This window comes from Phocoena sinus, chromosome 11 (genome assembly GCF_008692025.1).
Source record: "Phocoena sinus isolate mPhoSin1 chromosome 11, mPhoSin1.pri, whole genome shotgun sequence".
NCBI lineage: Eukaryota > Metazoa > Chordata > Mammalia > Artiodactyla > Phocoenidae > Phocoena > Phocoena sinus.
In genome coordinates this window covers 3,572,935-3,596,068 of record NC_045773.1, presented here as the reverse complement: position 1 = coordinate 3,596,068, position 23,134 = coordinate 3,572,935, and the positions used below count along the sequence as shown (strand labels likewise).

Genomic DNA, 23,134 nt, shown 5'->3' with positions numbered 1-23,134 from the left:
ACTGGCCCCGGGAAGACTGGGAGGTGTGGTCCCCCTGGCTCCCACTCCAAGGAGGCTTCTTGAGTGAGCCAATCCCCTGTGTGTAATGCCAGCAGTCAGTGCCACCAAGGAGCCCATGGCCACCCCAGTCTCATGGTGAATGTCAACTATTATCTTCCAGACTATAAACTCCTCAGGGATCAGGGACTTTGTCCCCTCATCCTCTCCATCTCTTTCCACAATGTTGACTCTGGACCAGGCACACAGTAGGATCCACAAAGACCCAGTGAATGAAGAACTGAGTTTCCAGACTCCAACATTGGCTCACCTACCCCCTTAGCAAGTGCTTCATTTGAAGCAGTCCCTGTGCTTCCGGGCAACAGTACCTGTAGGAATCACAGGGAATTCCCACTTTGGTAGAGAAGGCTGGCTTGTAAAATAAAGCAGTGTTGGAATGGAGGTGAGTCACTGCTGGGAGGGCTGAGCAAGGGGACAGGCAGACTCTACCTGGGATGGGAAAGGGGGTGGTGGAGAGGGTCATCAATACATGGGCAGTTACTCTATCCGGCATCATATCTCCCTTTTCTGGTAACAGCACCGTGATTTTCCTTTATGGAACACACTCCTGCCTAATCGTTTGCCCGAGTGGTATACCTGGGGCTGATCACACCCCTCGGCTCGGGATGGACATGACTACTCGAGCCTGGCTAGTAAGAGCAACACACATACCTCACCACAGAGAACATTTCAGGTGCAGGAAGTAGATGGAGCCAATGATGTTGGTGTTGGCACCTCTACTGAAGTGCTTAGCAAAGAGAAGTCCTCTTTTTCCTGGGGAGACCAAAGCTGGTAGAACAATAAGCCTGGAGAGGCTCATGACCATCTTGTCACCATAATAAGAGAAACTCCTTGGAAATAGAGCCAACAAAGAGGAAGGCAGAGCCAAGAGATGGGAAGATCTGATGGAATCCTTTGAGGGCCTGGATCCAGCCATGCCTGATGCTGCCTATCTACAGACTGACTTTTCAGTTTACTGAGCCAATACAGTTTTTTTTTTTTTTTTTTTTTTTTGCAGTACGTGGGCCTCTCACTGTTGTGGCCTCTCCCATTGCAGAGCACAGGCTCTGGACGCGCAGGCTCAGTGGCCATGGCTCACAGGCCCAGCCGCTCCGCGGCACGTGGGATCTTCCCAGACCGCGGCACGAACCCGTGTCCCCTGCATCGGCAGGCAGACTCTCAACCACTGCGCCACCAGGGAAGCCCCTGAAAGACTCTTGATAGAAGTTTCACAGAGAAGGTGGTACTAAAGTCAGACAGTGAACGATGAGTACAAGTCCATTAGACAGGTAAAGAGGTGGGGCCTTGTATGGGTCGGGGAGGCAGGAAGAACAAAGGCATTCCAAAGTGACAATCCATGTTGAAACACTCTGGGGTCAGGCCTGGGTGACTGGTCTGTGTGCCTTACCCGTTTATTGTGCGATGTCCCATGAGGACAGCCGTTGGCCGATATGGGGAGTGTTACTGTCTCATTCAGGGAGGTAAAGGTGGCCATGATAGAATCCTGTCCTAGCACCATCAGCTTCATCTGCTCATTCACCTGTGGACGAAGAAACCAGGACTCAGTGGATCCCTGCTTCTGTTGTCCCACCTACCCGTTCCTGACCGGGTAAGTGGGACAACAGAAAACCACAAAACACAAAACCCCTCTTGGCTTGGGCCTAAGAGAGCTGTAAGATTTTTCTGGTTATTATGCTAGAATCCTGTTTTCAGGGAGAACACATAAGAATTCCAAGTTTTCTTTGAGGGATAAGCAGAAAAAATAATGATGGTTCTTTACCCCTGCCCTTTCCCTTTCCAACCCAAACCTATAACCAACTGTGAAGGAGACACAGGGATCCAACAGGCGAGTCAGCTTTCGCTCTGGTAGAGTTGGATAGGAGTCAGAAGCCAACACTGTCCCTGAATCTGATGCTGGGTCCACCCAGGCACCAGGTCTGACTAGGAAAGCACGCAGAGCTACCTTGGCAGGGGGACCAGAACTCACCCCTCTGCAGGTGGGTGGGCAGATGGCAAAAGGGAACCTAGCCAGGGCCGTGCCACACATGCTCATTTCCCTCTCCTGCAGTCACCAAATGTGTCACCACTCCTCCCCTGAGGAGGGGCCACCCTTCTTCATCACTTCCAAAATGGTGGGATTTCCTAGGTAAAAGTCCCAGAGAAGAACACAGGGAGGGTGAGTTGCCCTTATAGCAACTCACTCCTCACTAAGAACTCTGTGGCCTGGAGTGAGTCCCAGGTCTGCCTCTGGTTAGCAAGCCACTGGACCTCCCTGAAGCTCCCAATCTTCAATATCAGAGTCAAAATGCTCATGTTAGGTTCAAATAAGATAAAGATTATGGAAGTGGCTTTCTAAATCACAAAGGCCCACACCAAACACGAGCAGATATTGTCAGGATGTGGCAGAGCAACACTCACGTAAGGCCCTGGGTGGTTCAGGTGTGCAGAGAGTTATTTATGCACAGAGGCCCCACCAGGGTCTGGGCGTCTGTAGCTCTACAGCCCCTGACCTACACGTGCCCCAGAACTCCTCGGAACTAAGAAAGTGCTCTCCATCTTCACTCCTTCCATTTCCTTCTAGGATTCCACTTGCTGGTCCAGAGGTCCACACTCAATTTCCTCACCATCCAGCCCAGCCCCTTCCTCATTCTCTGCAGCCTGGATGCTAGTCCCCTTCCACACTCTGAAAACATCTGATCCATGACCATCTTCCTGCCAAGTGTGTGACATCTTCAAACTTGTAGATCACTCTCACTTAAGAGAGACACTACCTGCTCCAGTTCTCCTTCTAGAGACTGTAGAACAGAGCTGTGAGCTGTGGCTGGGAGCTCAAGCACTGTGGTTGAACACTTGAGGCAGGTTGCTTAGCTTCTCTGAGCCGGGGGACAATAACAGAATCTTTCTCTGGGGCACTAAGCAGATTTCACAGATAAAATAAGCAAAGGGCTTAGCTTGGTAGAGCTGTTTTTAATTATCTTGGCCCCTGGATGGTTTCTCTTCCTCTTCCCAATGTCCCAATGATGGTGCTCTGTGAACTCAGCCACTGCTCATCTTCCTGGGAGTTTGTGAGCCACATGTATATCACGTGCATATCATCCCCAATCTCTCGTTCTAGGTGAGGATCCCTGTCCAGAGAGAGATGTCCACTGAGCCCAATTAGCACATCAAAAACCATATGGGTCTCTGAGCCTCTCAGAAACTGCTTTGTTTCCACCCAGACACACACACTCCATGTGGAGTCATCTATAATTCCCTCCTCCTCTCATTTATCCCCTACAGCCCATTTCTGAATGCCACTAATTTATTTTACTGAAATGGCCCCTTTAAAAAATATTACTAATACCCTCCATCATGTCAAGTCTGGCTAGTAACTCCTTAACTAGTCTTTCTACTAGCCCCATCTGCTGATCTTTCCCTCTCCAGTCAACCTTCCACATAAATGCTGGATGGAGCATACCAGCCCTCAGCTTAAAAACTAACCAGCTGGTTATACTCCCACTATAGCTGAGTCAGGTCCTAACAGGCTGATCCTCCCACAGAACTTGGAAAAAATACAAAAAAAAACTACCCAAAGGCTCAGAAGAGTAAGCAAAAGCAGGCAGATTTCGAAGAGTCAAAACTTAAAAGGATCAACATGGGATGAGTTCTTTCTGGCCCAAAGAACCAAAGGAGAAAACCTGGGGTCAACTACAGTCACAGAAAAGTAAGGAGAGAATTACAGAAGGGACAGAGAAGTAGAGTCCCAAATGCTATGATTAAACAGTCCACAGCTTTGGCTGATCCCTGAACCATGTGTGAGCAGTGAAAACTCGAGGCAGTTTACTTCCAGGGAAACAGAAGACTGAACTGAGATTTGAGCTGCTGCCCACTGCGCGTGAGACAAAGTTTGCATTATGAGTCTAAACAAGCCCATTGCCTGTTAAAACAAAAAAAATCAACACTCTTCAGAGAAATACATCAGAACTCAGAGACTCTAAAACATAACATCCACAATGTCAGCAATCCAAAATAACTCAACGTGTGAAGAGCCAGTGAAGTGTGAGCTGTTCTCAAGGCAACAAATAACCAATCCTGTCTGATATGTCCCAGATGTTGAAATTACCAGACAAGGCTTTATAGCAGCTAACATAACTATGCTCAATGAGGCAAAGGAAAATATATTTGTAATGAAAGAAAAATTAGGAAATCTCAGCAGAGAAACAAAAAATATAAAAAACAACTAAACAGAAATCATAGAGTTGAAAATAAATATCTGGAATTTTTAAACATCACAGGATTAGCATAACAGCAGAATGGAAATGACAGAATAAAGTCAGTGAATTTGGAGATAGATCCATGTAAATTATCCAATCTGAAAAGTAAACAGAAAAATATTGGACAACAACAAAAAGAACAGAGACTCAGGGACCTTTGGGACAACATAAAAGGTCTAAAATACATGTAATTGGAGTCTCAGAAGAAAAGGAAGGAGACTGGAGTGCATTCTTCCCCTAAAACAATGGCAGAAGACTCCCCAAATTTGTTGAAGGATGTGAATTTACAGATTAAAGTAGCTCAGTAAACCCCACACAGAATTTATATGAAGACAACCACACGCAGACACATCATAGTCAAACTTAGAAAACTAAAAGAGAAAATCTTGAAAGGAATGAGAGAAAATGAACAATGATTTGAATAACTACAAACTTCTCATCAGAAACTATGGAGGATAGAGACAGTGGAACATGTTTAAAATGCTGATAGAAAAAAACGTCAACCAGAATTCCATATCCGGCAAAAATATTCTTTCATAAAGACATTTTTCACATGAAAGAAAACAGAATTTGTTGCCAGAAGATCTCCATTTCAAGAAATGCTAAAGGAAGTTTTTCAGGATGAAGAGAAATGATACTGGAGGGAAACTGGATTTTCAGAGAGGAATGAAAATGCTGGGAACGATAAATATCTGGGCAGAAACAAACTTGCCACTGCAGCCTCCAAGACAGCATGCAAACTCCTCAGCATGACATCCAGTGCCTCTCACCTCCACCCCCCTGACACATACAGCTCTTGCCTACTTTTCTTTCATGAGAAGCACTTGTGAACTTTTAACAATGCCACCCTGAATCCCAACTCCAAGCCTTTACAGATAATATTCCTCTATCCAGAATGCTCTCCCTCCTTCTTATCTGTATCTATGAGAATAATATGCACATACACTCATGTTACAACTCAAGGCCACTTGTGTTCCAGGCCACTCCTGACTGTACCAGCCCCTGTTGTGCATTTCTGTATGCAGCTCTAGGGAACAGAACAATGAACTAAGACACACTGCTGAAACACTTTAGTGTGTCAAAGCACCTTCCCCACCACTGTTTCATTTAGTTCTCACAAAAGCAGTGTGAGGCAGGAGGGAGGCTCTTGTGACCCACCTTGTATTGATGAGCCACCAAGACTCAGAGAAGCTGAGTGGTTTTCAGAAAGCTGCACACCCAGGGTTTGGAAAAGCTGACACTAGTACGTGGCTCCTCAGACCCTCATCCCAGAGTTCTCTGTCCACTTGGCCATACTGACATATAACATATGGTGTCTGCCTGCAACCAATTTATAATCTTTTTGGATTGTAAACTTTCATACGACTACAAAAAGTTAAATAGTAAGGCAATAACTCAATACACTCCTGGACTGGAGATCTTGGACCTGGTCAAGCAATAGAAAGACTTGTGAAAACTACAAACTCCAGAACCCATGACAGACCAACTGAATCACAATCTCTCTAGGGCTGTGCCTGGGATCTATATTTTTGTTAAAGTCCCATGGGTGATTCTGATATGCAGCCACAACTGAGAACCTCTTCATTACATGACTAATTGTACAATGACTGAAATTTGTCATTTCCGTCCGGATTACTTTCTAATCCAGACAGTGGGCACTGGGAGAAGAGAGAAATGGGTGTGGACTGGAGTGCCATGAGAACAGGAAGTCTGAGTAGGGCTTTGAAGGAGGGAAAATTTGGATTGGCAGAGAGAGAAGATGTATTATATTTCAGGACAGTGGGGTAGGAAGGGTGATACACGTTCAAGGAATTGAATGTTTCTGAGCAGTGGTATGGTCTACAGGAATCGAGATATAAGAATGAGAATCCAGTGGTCAACACAGAGGATGAACAGGAAGGGCATGACACAGGATGCTTGAGCCCTACCATGAACTCTAACAGTGCTTCTGTCTGTAACTCTTACCTTGGGTGGATTCTATGTTCTGTGATCTTTCTCTGAATCCCAACCCTATGAGCTTGTCCTCTCACAGCCCTTACACTTTTCTACCACATATTCTTTTTTTTTTTTTTTTTTTGCAGTACACGGGCCTCTCACCGCTGCGGCCTCTCCCGTTGCGGAGCACAGGCTCCGGACGCGCAGGCCCAGCGGCCATGGCTCACAGGCCCAGCCGCTCCGCAGCACATGGGATCCTCCCGGACCGGGGCACGAACCCGCGTCCCCCGCATCGGCAGGCAGACTCCCAACCACTGCGCCACCAGGGAAGCCCTCTACCACATATTCTTATTATTCCCCTAGATTTCTGAGTTCCTTGAGGGGTATTGTCTATCTTTCTATCCCCTAGATTGGTGATTTTCAACAACAAGTGATTTTTGCCCCCCAAAGACATTTGGCACTGTCTGGAGATATTTTTGGTTGCCACAACTAGGAGAGGGGGTACTCCTGGCATCTAGGGAGATACTGGTAAATATCCTACAATGCACAGTTATTAAAAGGATTATCCATCTCAAAAAGTCAGTAGTTCCAGGGATGAGAAACTCTGCCATAGGTAAAGTGACAAGCACACTTAATTGCTTTATTAGTATATTAAATGTATTAAGTTATTATTTAATATTAGTAATTAAACATTTATTATTTAATAACTCTGATGAATAGCTGAACAACCAAATGAATGAAAAAAGGATTTGTGTCTATCAGCTTCCTTTACCTCTCAGATTTTTTTGTTTCACAGATAGTAAAACTATAAAAACAAAAACTGGGGAGACCAACATAGAATTACTTTTCTTATTGCCACACATAGGCATTAAAAATAAAACTATCAACTACTGTAACAGTTACTTCCTAAAATAAAAGACATTTTAACTATAAAATATAATATCATTAATAATAAAAATAAAACAGGAAGCATATTACCAAGAAAGGTCAGTACAGCAGCCAACAGTTGCTGTAGGCTGGTGAAAAGTTCACTTCAGTCAGCCCTGGACCACTGCCCATCAACGTGGGAACCTCTGATATTACAAGCTCCTTGAGGCTAGGGCTCCTGTCATACAGGTAGCCCTCTGGCTCTTAACGCTGGACAGCCCAGTGGCAAGCCCCACCTCTGCTGCCCACCCCTACCTTGTATTCCAGAGAGAGCAAAGTCTCCGTCTTGGAGGTCCAGCTCCACTTGTGGACTACGTAGCCCTTGTAGTCGTTGACGGTCCCACCTTCCTCATCCAACACCAAGACGTATGGGCAGCTAGGAGAGATACATAAATGAGGAGCTTCCTCCAGAACCTGGAAGGAAGCCCCCAGCACTACAGGCTATAGGCAGGCAGGGCTCTGAGACTCTGCCCCAGGTGGAGGAACTGTGGACTCTTGCAGGTGGCCCTACTTACCCCACCTAACATGGTCTGATGTCCCTTCACACCTGTTGATGCCACTGGGGAGTCTGTTGGGAAGGTCAGATCTGAAGGAGATGGTGGAGGCTCAGGCCTAACCCAAGGGGGAGAGAAATGGAACATGTGCCCGTAACCCAGGAGCCTGAGCATATAAGATCTCAGGCACCAAAATGGGAAACGGAACAACCGTCACATGAAAGTAAGTCAATCCCTCCTGGAACAGTTCCTTAGGAAAATCAGACAAAATCAACATTTGGCTACCAAGAATATGTGCTACCCATGGCCTCTCCTTCACTGCTTCCTAGTATAAAACACTTCTCTCCCCTAAAGAATTCTTCCATGAATCTAGCTAACAGTGAAGATCCCAGTGCTCTGGGGGGAACAAGTGGAGTAGGACTTGGGGAATTTCCCTTCTCATTGGCTATGACATGAATCCAGCAAGTAAGGGCCTCAAAGCATCTATGTCCCTACAGGCACTGCTTTGGCCCTGCCACACTGTCTTCCTAGGTCTCTGGACACTGCCTGGTCCATCTTTTCCCCAGGGGCTCCTACTTTGCACCTCGGTGCCCCACTTTGTCACCCTCAGAGATACTTCCATGGGGCCAAGATTCCCCCAACTGACTCACCAGGCCTTCAGGTTGTAGTGAACGCAGCCCTGGCCTTCAGCATTGAACACGGCCAGGAAGGAGAAGCTGGGTGTGTCATTAAAGAGGCAGGTGATGGCTCTCCCTCTGCAGCACATGGGGATCTGACACACGGCGATGTGTCCAGAGGGATAGCTGGCAGAAATTGTTAAGTAGAACTAACAGAAAACTCTCAGAATTCTGCTCTTAGGTGCCTCATGGAAAGCAAGTCTACATGTCAGTGTTTTAGCTGTTTGGTACATCATTCCCAGTCTTCTGCACTTTGCATAAGTAACAACTAAATGACTATGGAACCAACCATGCCCTGGGTGCTTCCCTGTATCCTCTTTCTACCCCTCACAACCACCCTGTGGTAGGTACTATTACCTTCATCTCACAGATGAGTAGGATTTCCCTGCATGTAAGGGGTTTCCTGAGATGCAGTACTTTCAGTGATAAAACCAGGAAAGTCCCAGACAAACCAGGGTAAGTTATTCACCCAACAGATGAGGAATCCAAGGTGCAGAGAAGTGATCTGCCTTACATCACACCACAGGAAGTGGCAGAGCCAGTATCTGAACTCTGAGGCCAGGATATTTCTAATGCTGCTAGGCTGCTTCCCCTTCTTACCAATCTAGAAGAGTAGACAATGTCTCCCTGTTCATTTCCTACTTAGGAGGCCGCAAGGAGCACTGGTCCTGACTAAAACAGATATGGTGTGGGCAGCTACTATCCTTTTTGCCAGAATTTCAGAAGTGCCCCAGACAGGAAGAATTTCAGTGATCCTACAATCCCACTCCTGGGCATATATCCAGAGAAAACTATAATTCAAAAAGATACATGCACCCCAATGTTCACTGCAGCACTATTTATGATAGCCAAGACATGGAAGCAACCTACATGTCCAGCAACAGATGAATGGATAAAGAAAATGTGTTACACACACACACACACACACACACACACACACACACACACACACACACTGGAATATTACTCAGCCATAAAAAAGAATGAGATAATGACATTTGCAGCAACATATAGGACCTAGAGATTAACATACTAAGTGAGTAAGTCAGAGACAAAGACAAATATCATATGATATTGCTTATATGTGGAACCCTAAAAACATGAACTCATTTACAAAACAGGAATAGACCCACAGACATAGAAAACAAACTTCTGGTTACCAAAGGAGAAGAGTGAGGGGAGGGATAAATTAGGAGTTTGGGATTAATATATACACACTCCTATACGTAAAATAGATAACCAACAAGGACCTACTGTATAGCACAGGGAACTATGTTCAATAATTTATAATAACCTATAATGGAAAAGAATCTGAAAAATAATATACATATACACATATAACTGAATCACTGTGCTGTATACCTAAAACTAACACAACATTGTAAATCAACTATACTTTAATTTATTAAATTTTAAAATAAACTAATTAATTAATTTATTAATTATTAAACCAAAAAATAAATAAAATTCATTAGATGGATTTAGCACTATGCTGGAGCAGTAGAAGAAAAAAATCAGTGAACTTGAAGACAGAACAACTGAAATTATCCAGCCTGAGGAGCAAAAAGAAAAAAGAATGAAGAAAAATGAACAGAACCTAGGAGACCTGTGGGACACCACCAAGTAGACCAATATATGCATAATAGGAGTCCCAGAAGAAGTGAGGGGACAGAAAGAAATAATGGTTGAAAACTCCCCAATTTTTATGAAAGATATGACTCTATACATTCAAGAAGATCAACAAACTGCAAGTAGGATAAATTCAAAGACAGCCACGTTATTATCGAACTGCAAAAAGACAAAGAAAGAATCTTGAAAGCAGCAAAAGAAGAGACTTGTCATGTACAAGGGATCCTTAATAAGATTAGTGGCCAAGTTCTCATCAGAAACCAAGAAGGCCAGAGGCACTGGGATGAAATATTTAAAAAGCTGAAAAAAAAAAAAAGCTATCAACCAAGGCTTCTATATTGAATAAAACTATTCTTCAAAAATGAAGGAGAAATTAAGATTTTTCCAGATAAACTAAAGCTGAGACAGTTCACCACTAGTACACCTGCCCTACAAAAAATGCTAAAAGGATTCCTTAAGGTTGAAATGAAAAAACACTTGACAGTAACTCAAAGACAAACAAAGGAAAAAAGAACACCAGTAAAGGTAACTACATAAGTAAATATAAAATTCAGTATTATATTATTATTTTGTTTATAATTCCTTTTTTCCTATATGATTTGAAAAAACAAATGCATAAAACAATACTTGTAAATCTATATTAATGGCAATGTATATATAAAGAGTTAATTTCTGTTAACAACAAAATAAAGGAGGAGGAATGGAGCTGTATAGGAGCAGAGTCTTACATGCCATTGAAGCTAAGTTGGTCTTAACTCAAACTAATACGTTGTCAAATGTAATTAGTTTCTTCAGGCTGCTGTAACTAAGTACCACAAACTGGGTGACTTGAACAGCAGAAATTTATTCTCTCACAGTCTGGAGTCTAGAAGTCTGAAATCAAGGTGCTGATAGGGCCATATTCTTGGAGGCTCTGGGGAAGAACACTTCCTTGCCTCTTCCTATTTTTCTAGTGGTTACCAAGAATCTTTAGCATTCCTTGGTTTATAGATGCATCATTCTAACGTCTATCTCAGTCATCACGTGGTGTTCTTCCCTCTCTGTGTGTCTGTTTTCTATTCTTATAAGGACACCAGTGGATTAGGGCTCATTCTAATCCAATATAACTGCATCTTAATAATTATATCTGCAAAGACCCTATTTCTAAATATGGTCATATCCTGAGGTTCCAGGTAAACATAAATTTTTGTTAGACATTATTCAACCCATTATACCAGGGAAACCAATAAGAAAATAACTAGAAAGTGTGGAGAAAAGGAAATCAGAGAGCTACCATATAATCCAGCAATCCCACTCTTCAACATATACCCAGAGAAAAACATGGTTCGAAAGGATAAACACACCCCAATTGTTCATTGCAGCACTGTTTACAATAGCCAAGACATGGAAGTGACCTAAATGTCCACTGACAGATGAATGGATAAAGATGTGGTACATATATACAATGGAATATTACTCAGCCATTAAAAAGAATGAAATAATGTCATTTGCAGCAACATGGATGGACCTAGAGATTATCATACCAAGTGAAATAAGTAGGACAGGGAAAGACAAATATCATATGATATCACTTATATGCTGTATCCAAAAAGAAAAAATGAAAGAAATGTACTTATTTACAAAACAGAAATAGACTCACAGACTTAGAGAAGGAACTTATGGTTACTGGGGAGAAGGGTGGGAGGAGGGATAGAATGGGAGTTTGGGATTGACATGTACACACTGCTGTATTTAAAATAAAATGCCTTGGGACTACCCTGGTGGCACAGTGGTTAAGAATCCACCTGCCAATGCAGTGGACACAGGTTTGACCCCTGGTCCAGGAAGATCCCACACACCACGGAGCAACTAAGCCCGTGTGCCACAACTGCTGAGCCTGTGCTCGAGGGCCCGCGAGCCACAACTACTGAGCCCACGGGCCACAACTACTGAAGCCCTTGTGCGTAGAGCCTGTGCTCCACAATAAGAGAAGCCACCATAATAAGAAGCCCATGCACCACAACAAAGAGTAGCCCCCACTTGCCACAACTAGAGAAAGCCCATGCACAGCAACAAAGACCCAATGCAGCCCCCATACATACATACATACATAAAAATAAAATGCCTTTCCATGAAAAAGAAAGAAAACAAACAGCAAAATGGCAGAATTCAGTCCTCCCATATCATCAATTACTTTAAATATAAATGGATTAAACTCTCCAAAGGCAGAGATCTGCCAAATGGATAAAAACAAAACAAAATATATTACTCAACTATATGCTATCTACAAGAGACTCACTTTAGATGCTAAGACACAACTAGGTTGAAAGTGAAATGATGGAAAAGGATATTCCATGCAAATAGTAACCAAAAGAAAGGTGGCTGTATTGATATCAGACAAAATAGACTTTAGTAAAAATTTTTACAAGAGACAAAGAAGGACATTATGTATTGAGAAAAGGGCCAATACCTCAAGAAGATATAACAACTATAGACATATAAACACCTAACAACAGAGCCCTAAAATATATAAAGCAAAAATGCACAGAATTAGAGGAAGAAATAGTTCTACAATAAGAGAGACTTCACTACCTTACTTTCAATAATGGCTAGAAAAACTAGACAGAAAATCAGAGGACTTGAACAATAGTATAAACCAACTAGAGCTACCAGGCATATACAGAACATTCCACTTGACAACAGGAGAAAACACGTTCTTCTCAAGTTCACAAGGATTGTTCTCTGGTCTACACAGTATGTTAGGCCACAAAACAAGTCTCAATAAATTTCAAAAAACTGGAACCATAAAGAGTATATTCTCTGACAACAGAATGAAACTAGAAATCACTGGCAGAAGGAAATTTAGAAAATTCACAGACAGGTGGAAATTAAGCACACACTTTTAAACAACTAATGGATAGAGAATAAATCACAAGGGAAATCAGAAAATACTTTGAGATAAATGAAAAAAAAAACACAAAATACCCAAACTTATGGGATCAGGTGAAAGCAGTACTCAGAGAAATTTACAGCTATAAATATTCACATTATGACAGTCTCTAGGCCCAATCCATGTTGCTGCAAATGGCATTATTTCATTTGTTTATACAGCCTAGAGATTGTCATACTGAGTGAAGTCAGTCAGTCAGAGAAAGACAAATATCATATGATATCACTTATATGTGGAATCTAAAAAAATGGTACAAATGAACTTATTTACAAAATAGAAATAGAGTCACAGATGTAGAAAACGAACTTATGTTACTGGGGGGAAACGGGGGGGGGAAGGGACAAACTGGGAGATTGGGATTGACATATACACACTACTATATAAAAAGTAGATAACTAATAAGAACCTACTGTATAGCACAGGGAATTCTTCTCAATACTCTGTAATGACCTGTATGGGAAAAGAATCTGAAAAAGAGTGGATATAGTAAATCAACGATACTTCAATTTAAAAAAAGATTAAAAGATTAAAAATTTAAAAAACTAAGAGTGGATATATGTATAAGTGATTCACTTTGCTGTACAGCAGAAACTAACAACATTGTAAATCAACTACACACCAATAAAATTTTTTAAATATTCATGTTAAAGGAGAAGAAAGATCTCAATTCAATAACCCAACCTTCTACCGTAATGAACTATAAAAAGAACAGTAAAGTAAAACTAAAGCTAGCAGAGGAAGGAAATAATAAAGATTAGAGAAAAGTAAAACAAAACAGAGAACAGAAAAAACAATAGAGAGAACTGACAAAACCCAAAAATGGTTCTTTGAAACGATCTGTAAAATTAACAAAACTTTAGCTACACTGACTGAGGGGGGAAAAAAAAAGGAAGACTCAAATTCCTAAAATCAGAAATGAAAGTGGAGACATTACTACTGACCTTACAGAAATGAAAAAAGATCATAAGAGAATTATATGAAGATCTGTACCTCTACCAGTTAGGTAACCTAGTTGAAAAGGACCAATTTCTAGAAACATGCAAAGCAAAGTTGCAGGATACAACACCAACACATAGAAATAAGTTGTCCTTCATGAACATGGGATGTATTTCCATTCATTTCAGTCCTCTCTACTTCAGCAATATTTTGTAGTTTTCAGTGTATGAGTTTTACACCTCCTTGGCTAAATTTATTCCGAAGTATTTTATCCTTTTTGATGTTATTGTAAATGGTATCATTTCCTTTTGTTTATTACTTTTCTATTGTAGTTGTTGCTCATATAGCATTTCAGATCATTTGTTCCCGGTGTTCATGGATTGGAAGAATTAATATTGTTAATGGCAATGCTCCCCACAGTGATCTACAGATATTGGGTTGGACAAAAAGTTTGTTTGGGTTTTTCTGTAACATCTTAGGGTCTTTTTGGCCAACCCAATACAATGCAATCCCTATCAATCCCATCAATCTTTTTTGCAGCAATGGAAAACTTGATTCTAAAACTCGTACAGAATTGCAAGGGTACCCAAATAACCAAAATAATCTTGAAGAAAAGAATAAAGATGAAGGACCCACACTTATTGATTTCAACACTTACTACAAAGTGATAATAAAACAGTGTGGTTCTGGCATAATAGACATATATATCAACAGAACAGAATTGAGAGTCCAAAAATAAGCCCATATATCTATGGTCAATTGATTTTCAACAAGGGCGACAAGACCATTCAATGAGGGAAAGAATAGTTTCTTCAACAAATAGTGCTAGGACAATTGGGAACCACATGCAAAAGAATGAAGTTGGACCCTTACTCATACTATATGCAAAGATCAACTGAAAAATGGACCAGAGATCTAGACCTAAGAGCTATAACTATAAAGCTCTTAGAAGAAAACAGAGGAATAAGGAATAGTTTCTTAGATATAAAATCCAAAAATATAGAAAAACTGGACGTCATCAAAATTTAAATCTTTTGTATATCAAAGGATGCTATCAAGAGTATGAAAAGACACCTCACAGTACAGGAAAAATATATGTAAATTATATATCTGATAAGGGCCTAGTATCCACAATATAAAAAGAACTCACAACTTAATCAAAAAATGGGCAAAGGACTTGAATACACATTTCTACAAAGAAGATTATACAAAGAAGGCACATGAAAATGCTCCTAATCATTAGCTATTAGGGAAATGCAAGTCAAAACCATGACAAGATATCACTTCACACCCACTAGAATGGCTGGAAATTAAAAATTGGAAAATATCAAGTATAGTCAAGGATGTGGAGAAATTGAAACCCTCACACATTGCTGGTGGGAATGTAAAATGGTCTAGCCACTTTGGAAAACATTCTGAATGTTTTCATAATAAGTTAATAAGTTAAATATAGAATTATCGTATGACCCAGTAATTCCACTCCTAGGTATAGACCGAAAAGAAATGAAAACAGTGTGCAAATAAAAACTTCTCCAAGAATGTTCATAGCAGCATTATTCATACTAGCCAAATGGTGGGAGCAATCTAATGTCCATAAATGAAAGAATGGATTTTAAAAAGTGGTATATCCATACAATAGAATATTAGTCAGCCACGAAAAGGAAGGAAATTCTGACACATGCTACAACATGTATGAATCTTGAAAACATTAAGTGAAGGAAGCCAGGCATAAAAGGCCACATACTGTAAGATTCCATTTATATGAGATGTGCAGAATAGGCAAATCCATAGAGACAAAAAAACAGATTGGTGGTTGCCCCTGGGGGTAGGCAGAAATGAGGAGTGACCAATTAATGGGTATAGGGTTTTCTTTTGGGGTGAACTCAATGGAGGAGTTGGTTGCACAACACTGTAAATGTGCTAAATGCCACTAAATTGTACACATTAAAAGGACTGACTTTATGTCATGTGAATTTCACCCCAATCAAAAAAAACAAAAGGAGGGAATTCCCTGGAGGTCCAGTGGTTAGGACTCCGTGCTTCCACTGCCAAGGGCTGGGGTTCAATCCCTGGTCGGGGAACTGGGAGAACTGATGCATACTACAACATGGAAGAACCTCGAAAACATTATGCTAAGTGAAAGAAGCCAGATAAAAAGACCACATACTATGTGACTCCATTTATATGCAGTGTCTGGAATAGGGAAATGCATAGAGACAGAAAGGAGATGAGCAGTTGCCAGGGACTGTGGGGGAGGAGAAATGGGGAGGGACTGCTTATTAGGTACAGGGTTTCCTTCTGAGGTGATGAAAAAGTGCTGGAAACTAGATAGTCGTGATGGTTGTACAACACTACGAATGCCACTGAATTGTACACTTCAAAATGCTTAAAATGGTAAATGTTATGTGCATTTTACATATTAAAAAAAATGTGCACCTCACACAGCAGTTCTGAGTGCTCAACAAATCCCTAAAGGAACAGCACTTAGCACAGTACTGGGCACATGGTGATTATGGTTTGTTTTTAATGTGGTGAGTTGTATCTTTGTATGAAAAAGGACTTGAGGGAAGTTTGACAGGAGACTCAGCCATTGAGGAGAGAGGTCCAAGGAGATGCTGACAGCCCAAATGAAAGGGATGCCGGGGATGGTTCTGGGGTCTGACACTGACCAGTGCAAACCCACTGGGGCTTGGAGCTTTTTGGCAATCCAAGGGCAGACACATCACTTCTACCTGAGAGTTTTGCCCAGCAGTCTCCGTGAAGACAGAATTAGCTGCCAAGTCCAGGGTTCTGTGGAACCCGTGAGGGAGGGAAGTGTCTCCGAAACATTTTCTCTACTCCAGAGGGATCCAACAGCTGCACGTGTGTTTTGGCCATTTGATCACAGTAACACAGATGCTGTCCTTCAAGATCACTGGGTCCAACTTTCTCACCTTATAATGGAGAGAAGTGAGGCCCAGAGAGATGGAATGGCTTATGCAGGGTCACCAAGAAGAACTGGGCCTAGAATCCAGGCCTCTTGGGACTCCCACAGCAGAAATACATTAATGACCAAGATCAATGGGGTCTGAGTCAAGCGCACCAGCATCGATGGCCTGAGGTCTCGGGTGGTCCCAGCAGGGGGTCCTTGGGATTCTGTGGCAGGGAAGGGAACATGGATCCCAGCAGGCTGGTCTGAAGTACCTTGATCCCCTGATCTACACTTGTCCACCCCTCTCTGGCCCTGCCAATAGCAACCTAATTCACGGACACAGCTTCACGAGTTCAGGTTGATGGTCCCATTCAATGCAGTGTTGAGGAAGAAAAGGGGGGAGAGGGAGCCCCATGACCCCTGTGAGCAGCAGCTGCCTGGGAAGGTGTGTGCTGAGTTCAATGCACAAGGTGCCCTGGAAGCAGGGCTGAGCAGAGGGTAATGAATGCACTCATTTATGGTCAGAGAAACCATAGGACTCCTTTGACAGGCACTGCAATTCTGAATTCCCAGGTCAGTGGAGAGGAGGCCAAAGGAAGCGAGGAGGGCCATGGCCAGAAAGGCCTGCTGGGCCGCCTGTTGAGACGGCTCAGAGAGCCACCTCCCCCTAAGGTAAAGTGGTACATTCACTCCATTCCATTAATCATTGCATATAATACTCGATAAACATCTGTGAATGAAGAAAGCAACCTGACTCCATTCATGCTAAAATATGCATAACTCTCAGCCTTTACCCTGCATGTTAGAAATCTTAGTTTTCCTCAGTCTAGGGTTCTTGGTGCATGGACAAGCTTTGAAGGTCCGCAGACCCCCTGCAATCACAGGAAATGTTTTACATGCATGTGTATCAGTTCAAATTTCTGGGAAGAGGGTCTATAGCTTTCACCAGATTCTCAACGAGAAAATGTGTCCCCTTGTGCCACTCACACACCCCGAGGTTGGGACCCAGCTGCCCACATTCTCATGAGTACCGCCAGACCTCAGCTGCAGATCAACCCGAGCATGTGCTAGGTGGGGTATGTGCAGTGCGGGTTAGACTCCAAATACATGGATCTTGGCGGCAAAGTATGCAAGAACCACAGTACTTACCCATTGAGCCTGGGACAGAAGGACAAAGACCCCCCCCCCCCAGGATGGAGGGTCTCCTATCACCTTCTCTCGGCTAGAGATGAATTGTTCTGTGTCTCCAACCTCTTCCCACCTGGGAGAGCCTCGAAGGCAGGGGCTGCTGCTGCACCCCCAGCCCGCACTGACACGTAATCACAGATAGTCGGGTTCAGTACGTACTGGTTGATCAGGACTGAATTTGAGGCTTGACTCTTGGTACTTCTTCTCTGACCTGAACAAACTCTTAATATCCCAGAGGACCCGTCACCAGACTTCTCTGACCAAATGAAAAGCCAAAGGAAACACTCCGGCTTTGTCAAAGCCTGGAGTTCTCTGGGCTGAGCTGCTGGGGAGAAAGGCAAGCACCAAATAAAAGGATACTAAACGAAGAAGGACCCATCATAGAAGGTGTAATGCAACTTGATGGCCTTCTCGGGTGCCTTCCATTCCTGAGAATGCCGGTCCAAGTGAAGATGATGGGCAGGAGGTTGGTGAGGGGTGGGAGTGGAAGTCTGAGCACCTGGAGGGTGCAGATGGTGGGAGCTTGGGACCTGAGCGTCCCCTTTGGGGGTAGATATTAGATGAGGGGGCATCTTTGCCCTGTAGTTGCGTAAGATCATGGGTAGAAGATATTCCTCCCTTTCCACGATACCCTTTCGGCTTCTCTGCAGGGAAGGAGACCAACATATTTTCTAGCCACTTGCCTCTCACTCACCAGGCTCTCTACAGCCCCTCCCCAGCTCCCCAGACTCCCATTCCATTTCCCTGTCCCCAAAGTATCTGTCCCTACCCCAACCCCTCATCCTTACAGGTAATGTTTTTAGGAAGAACTGGGAAGGTCCCCATACCCCTTTGAGACCGGCCCTGGCCTGATTTCCACCTTTTGCACAGGAGTGGGGACCCATGGAGTGGAGCTGCGTGTGGAACGGGGTGGCAGAGCTGGAGGCTTTGATCACCTCCCAATCCTGAGCTTACAAAGGAAGACAGCTTCCTTCTGGAATGTCACAGTAAGGAGCAAACTGGGTGGCTGCCCTCTACGCATATTCTACAGCTGCAGTGACAGTGGCCTGTGAGCCCCAGGACACATATATGCTTAGATGTAACTAGGTTTGAAATCCTTTACGGCCCATGGTCCAGGCCTTTGGAGGAACGCAGATTCACTTGCTAGGACTTGTGGGACACACAAAATCATAAATACCATTAATCACCCATGTCAGTGTTTTTTGTTTTGAGAGCTGTTCCTTTTTTTCTAAGAGAACATCTGACAAATTATGTCAAGAAATAAACATTCTTAACTGTAAGGGTGTGTAAACTTTAAGAAGCCATGCAAAGGGGTCTCACTGGTGAGGAGGCAAAGAACATTGCCCTGGGACAGGCCCATTGAGCTGTGGGACCTCAGACAATGCCTTACCATGTGCTTGGGGTACCTCAGTTTCCTCATCTGTAAAACGGGCATAAACCTGCCTTCCTCATAAGGTCATAGTAGGACTGAAAATGACTGTGATTGTGGAAGGACTAGGGACCTGTGTGTGAGGGACAACTATCACACTGTCACTGTGGCTGGGGGCACGGGGGAGCCAACATGTCCGTGATCCCCCTCCACGCACATACAGGCTGTGCCCTCCTCTCCCATACACCCCCAACCACTAAGGTGCTCACATAAGGCGACACATCTCCTGCAGCTTCTCCCGGGCTTCAGGGCAGGGGTCGCTGAACTCGATAACCTCAGAGGAAGAGGTTCCCGCTCCTCGTTGTGGGGATGTCAAGACTACTTCTTCCAAATTTGGGGGTTTGCCTGTAGCTGGAGATGAACAGGTTAGGGAGGGTTTTAGAAAATGGTTTCTCAAGACGTCATGTTCACCTGGGGTGAGGGGGCGGGGAGAGCAGGAGAGCTGCATCCCTTGAGAATCAAAATAACTGTGGGAATCATTTATGCTTCCAGGGATAAGAATCCCCAGCAGGTCACTTATGAAACAGAGGCGGCGCTCTGTGAGTCAACCGAGTGTGTGTCAGGAACACTCATGCAGAGTGGTGAATCCAGCCACATTTCCCCAAGGGCGGCCTGGTCCTGGGTAGAGAGAGCACACACATGGCTGTGGTGGATGCAGAAGGGATTCCCTTGTGACACTTCTGACTTAAGACAAAAAGTCCCAGTTCCATCTCAGTGGCTCAATGGCTCAAGGGCTTCAACACTTCTCTGATGCTGGCTTACCTCGGCCTTCGGCAGAGGGCAGAGTATATCAACTGAGACTCAAGACTGTGATGTTTTGCGGGCTTTTGTGTGTGCTTGTGGTAAAATACGTATAACAAAAATTACCGACTTAAATTTGAAGAGGCAAGTTCAGTGGTATTAAATACATTCACAGCGTTGTGCAACCGTTATCACCATCTATTCCCGTAACTCTTTTTATCTTATAAAATTGAAACTCTGTAACAATAACCCCCCATTCTCCCCTACCCCCAGCCCCTGGCAACTGCCAATCTACTTTCTATCTTTATGATTTTGAGTACTCTAAGTACCTCCTATAAGTGGAATCATACAGTATTTGACTTTTTTGTGACTGGTTTGTTTCATGTAGCATAATGTCCTCATGTTTCACCCATGTTATAACATATTGCAGAATTCCCTTCCTTTTTAAGGCTACATAATATTCCATTATAGGCATAGACCAAATCTTTCTTTTCAATTTTTTAAAATATTTATTTATTTGGCTGTGCCAGGTCTTGGTTGTGGCACTCGGGATCTTCATTGTGGCATGCGGGATCTTTTAGTTGAGGCATGTGGGATCTAGTTCCCTGAACAGGGTTCGAACCAGGGCCCCCTGCATTGGCAGCATGGAGTCAACCACTGGACCACCAGAGAAGTTGCATTCCAGGAATAAATCCTGTTTAGTGTCATGTTGTATAATCCTTTTATTATGCTGCCGAATTCTGTTTGCTAATATTTTGCTAAGGAATTTTGCAACAATGTTCATCAGGTATATTGGTCTGTAGTCTTCTTCTAGTGCCTTTGGCTCCAATATCAGGGCAATATTGGCCTCACAGAATGAGTTGGGAAGTGTTCCCTCTTCAATTTTGGGGAAAAATTTTGGAACAATTGGCATTAATTCTTCTTTAAATGTTCGGTAGAATTCATCACTGAAGTTATCAGGTCCAGGGATTTTCTTTGTTGGGAGATTTTTGATAACTGATTGAATCTCTTACTATTTATAGGTCTAGTTCAAATTTTCTATTTCTTCATGATTTAGTCTAAGTAGGTTTTGTGTTTTAGGAATCTGTCCACTTCATGCAGGTTATCCAATTTGTTGGCATACAGTTAGTTGTTCATAGTACTCTCTGATAATCCCTTTTATTTCTGTAGAATCAATAGTTGTGTCCCATTTTCAATTCTGATTTTAGGAATTTGAGTCTCCTTTCTTTTTTTCTTAGTCCATCTAGCTAAAGATTTGTCAATTGTGTTGATCTTTCTGAAGCATCAACTTTTGGTTTCATTGATTTTCTGTTGTTTTTATATTCTCTATTTAGTTTATCTCTGCTCTAACCTTTATTTCCTTCCTTCTCTAGCTTTGGGTTTAGTTTAAAGTTCCTTAAGTTGTAAAGTTAGGTTGTTTACTTGAGATCTTTCTTGCCTTTTAATGTAAGCATTAAAGCTACAAATTTTCCCCTTAGCATTGCTTTCATTGCACCCCATAAGTTTTGGTATGCTGCTTTCATTTTCTTTTTTCTTTTTTTTTTTTTTTGCAGTACATGGGCCTCTCACTGTTGTGGCCTCTCCCGTTGCAGAGCACAGGCTCCGGACACACAGGCTCAGCGGCCATGGCTCACGGGCCTAGCCACTCCGCAGCATGTGGGATCTTCCCAGACCGGGGCACGAACCCATGTCCCCTGCGTCGGCAGGTGGACTCTCAACCACTGTACCACCAGGGAAGCCTGCTGTTTTCATTTTCATTTGTCTCTAGTATTTTATAGTTTTCCTTGTAATTTCTTCTTTGATCCATTGATTAGGTGTGTGTTATTTAATTTCCACAATTTTATAAATGTTCCAGTTTTCCTTCTGTTACTGATTTCTAACTTCATCTCATTGTGGTAAGATAAGATACTTTGAGTGAAATCTATTTCTTTTAATCTACTGAGACTTAATTTGTGGCCTAACATATGATCTATCCTAGAAATGTCCCATGTACACTTGAAAAGAATGTGCACTGTTTTTGTTGTTTTGTTTGTGTTCTGCATGTGTCTGTTAGATCTAGTTGATTTATCGTGTTGTTTTTTATTTTCTTACTTCTGTCTGTTATTCTATCCACTATTACTGTAGAACTACTTGTCTTCAACTGGTCAGGTTTTGCTTCATATATTTTGAAAGCCTGTCATTAGGTGCATAAATGTTTATAACTGTTGTATCTTCTTACTGTATTGAAATTTTATTATTATAGAATGTCCTTCTTTGTCTCTTGTAATCTTTTTAAATTTAAAGTCTGTTTTATCTGATATTAGTATAGTCACCTCTGCTCTCCTTTGGTTACTATTTGCATGGAATATCTTTTTCCATATTTTCACATTCAAACCCAATTGTGTCTCTGGATCTCAAGTGAGTCTCTTATAGCGTATAGTTGGATCATGAGTTGCTATTCATTCTCCCAATCTCAGTCTTTTGATTACAAAATTTAGCCAATTTACATTTAAAGGAATTACTGATAAGGAGGGACTTGCTTCTGTTACTGTGTTTTTTATTTTCTATATGCCTTATTAGAGTTTTTGCTCTTCATATCCTGCATTACTGTCTTAATTTGTTTTAATTTCTTGTAGTGAAATTTTAAAATTTCTCATTTCCTTTTCTGCATATTGTAGTTATTTTCTTTGTGGTTACCATGGGGATTACAACTTCAATAACGTACAAAACTTCAATAACGTACAAAAACTCTCCTCCTTTACAGCATCATCCCCATCACTGTCAGTTGTTAATGTCCTAAAAATTACATCTTTTTATATCGTATGTCCCAAAACATAAATTAACATTTCTTTTAAATCTTTCAAATTATGTAGAAACTAAGATTTGGAGCTACAAACCAAAGTTAACAGTAATACTGGCTTTTACACTAATTTTTTTCTTTAAATATATTAGTCTCTTAAATCATGTAGAAAAACAAAAAGTGCCGTTACAAACTGCTGTTACAATAATACTAGCTTTCATTCTTTCCTATGTATTACCTTTATTGAGGTCTTTATTTCTCCATATAGCT

General features: G+C 42.3%; 1 protein-coding gene across 1 annotated transcript in view; it reads right to left on the bottom strand.

The window, feature by feature from the left end:
* C11H3orf20 (chromosome 11 C3orf20 homolog) overlaps positions 1 to 23,134 on the bottom strand; it is a 32,921-nt gene that overhangs the window by 5,337 nt on the left and 4,450 nt on the right. The window contains 6 exon segments of the mRNA XM_032647963.1: positions 1,445 to 1,576; positions 7,407 to 7,527; positions 8,296 to 8,448; positions 18,276 to 18,513; positions 18,516 to 18,559; positions 19,554 to 19,689. Of these exon segments, the coding sequence (XP_032503854.1) occupies positions 1,445 to 1,576; positions 7,407 to 7,527; positions 8,296 to 8,448; positions 18,276 to 18,513; positions 18,516 to 18,559; positions 19,554 to 19,689 (824 nt within the window).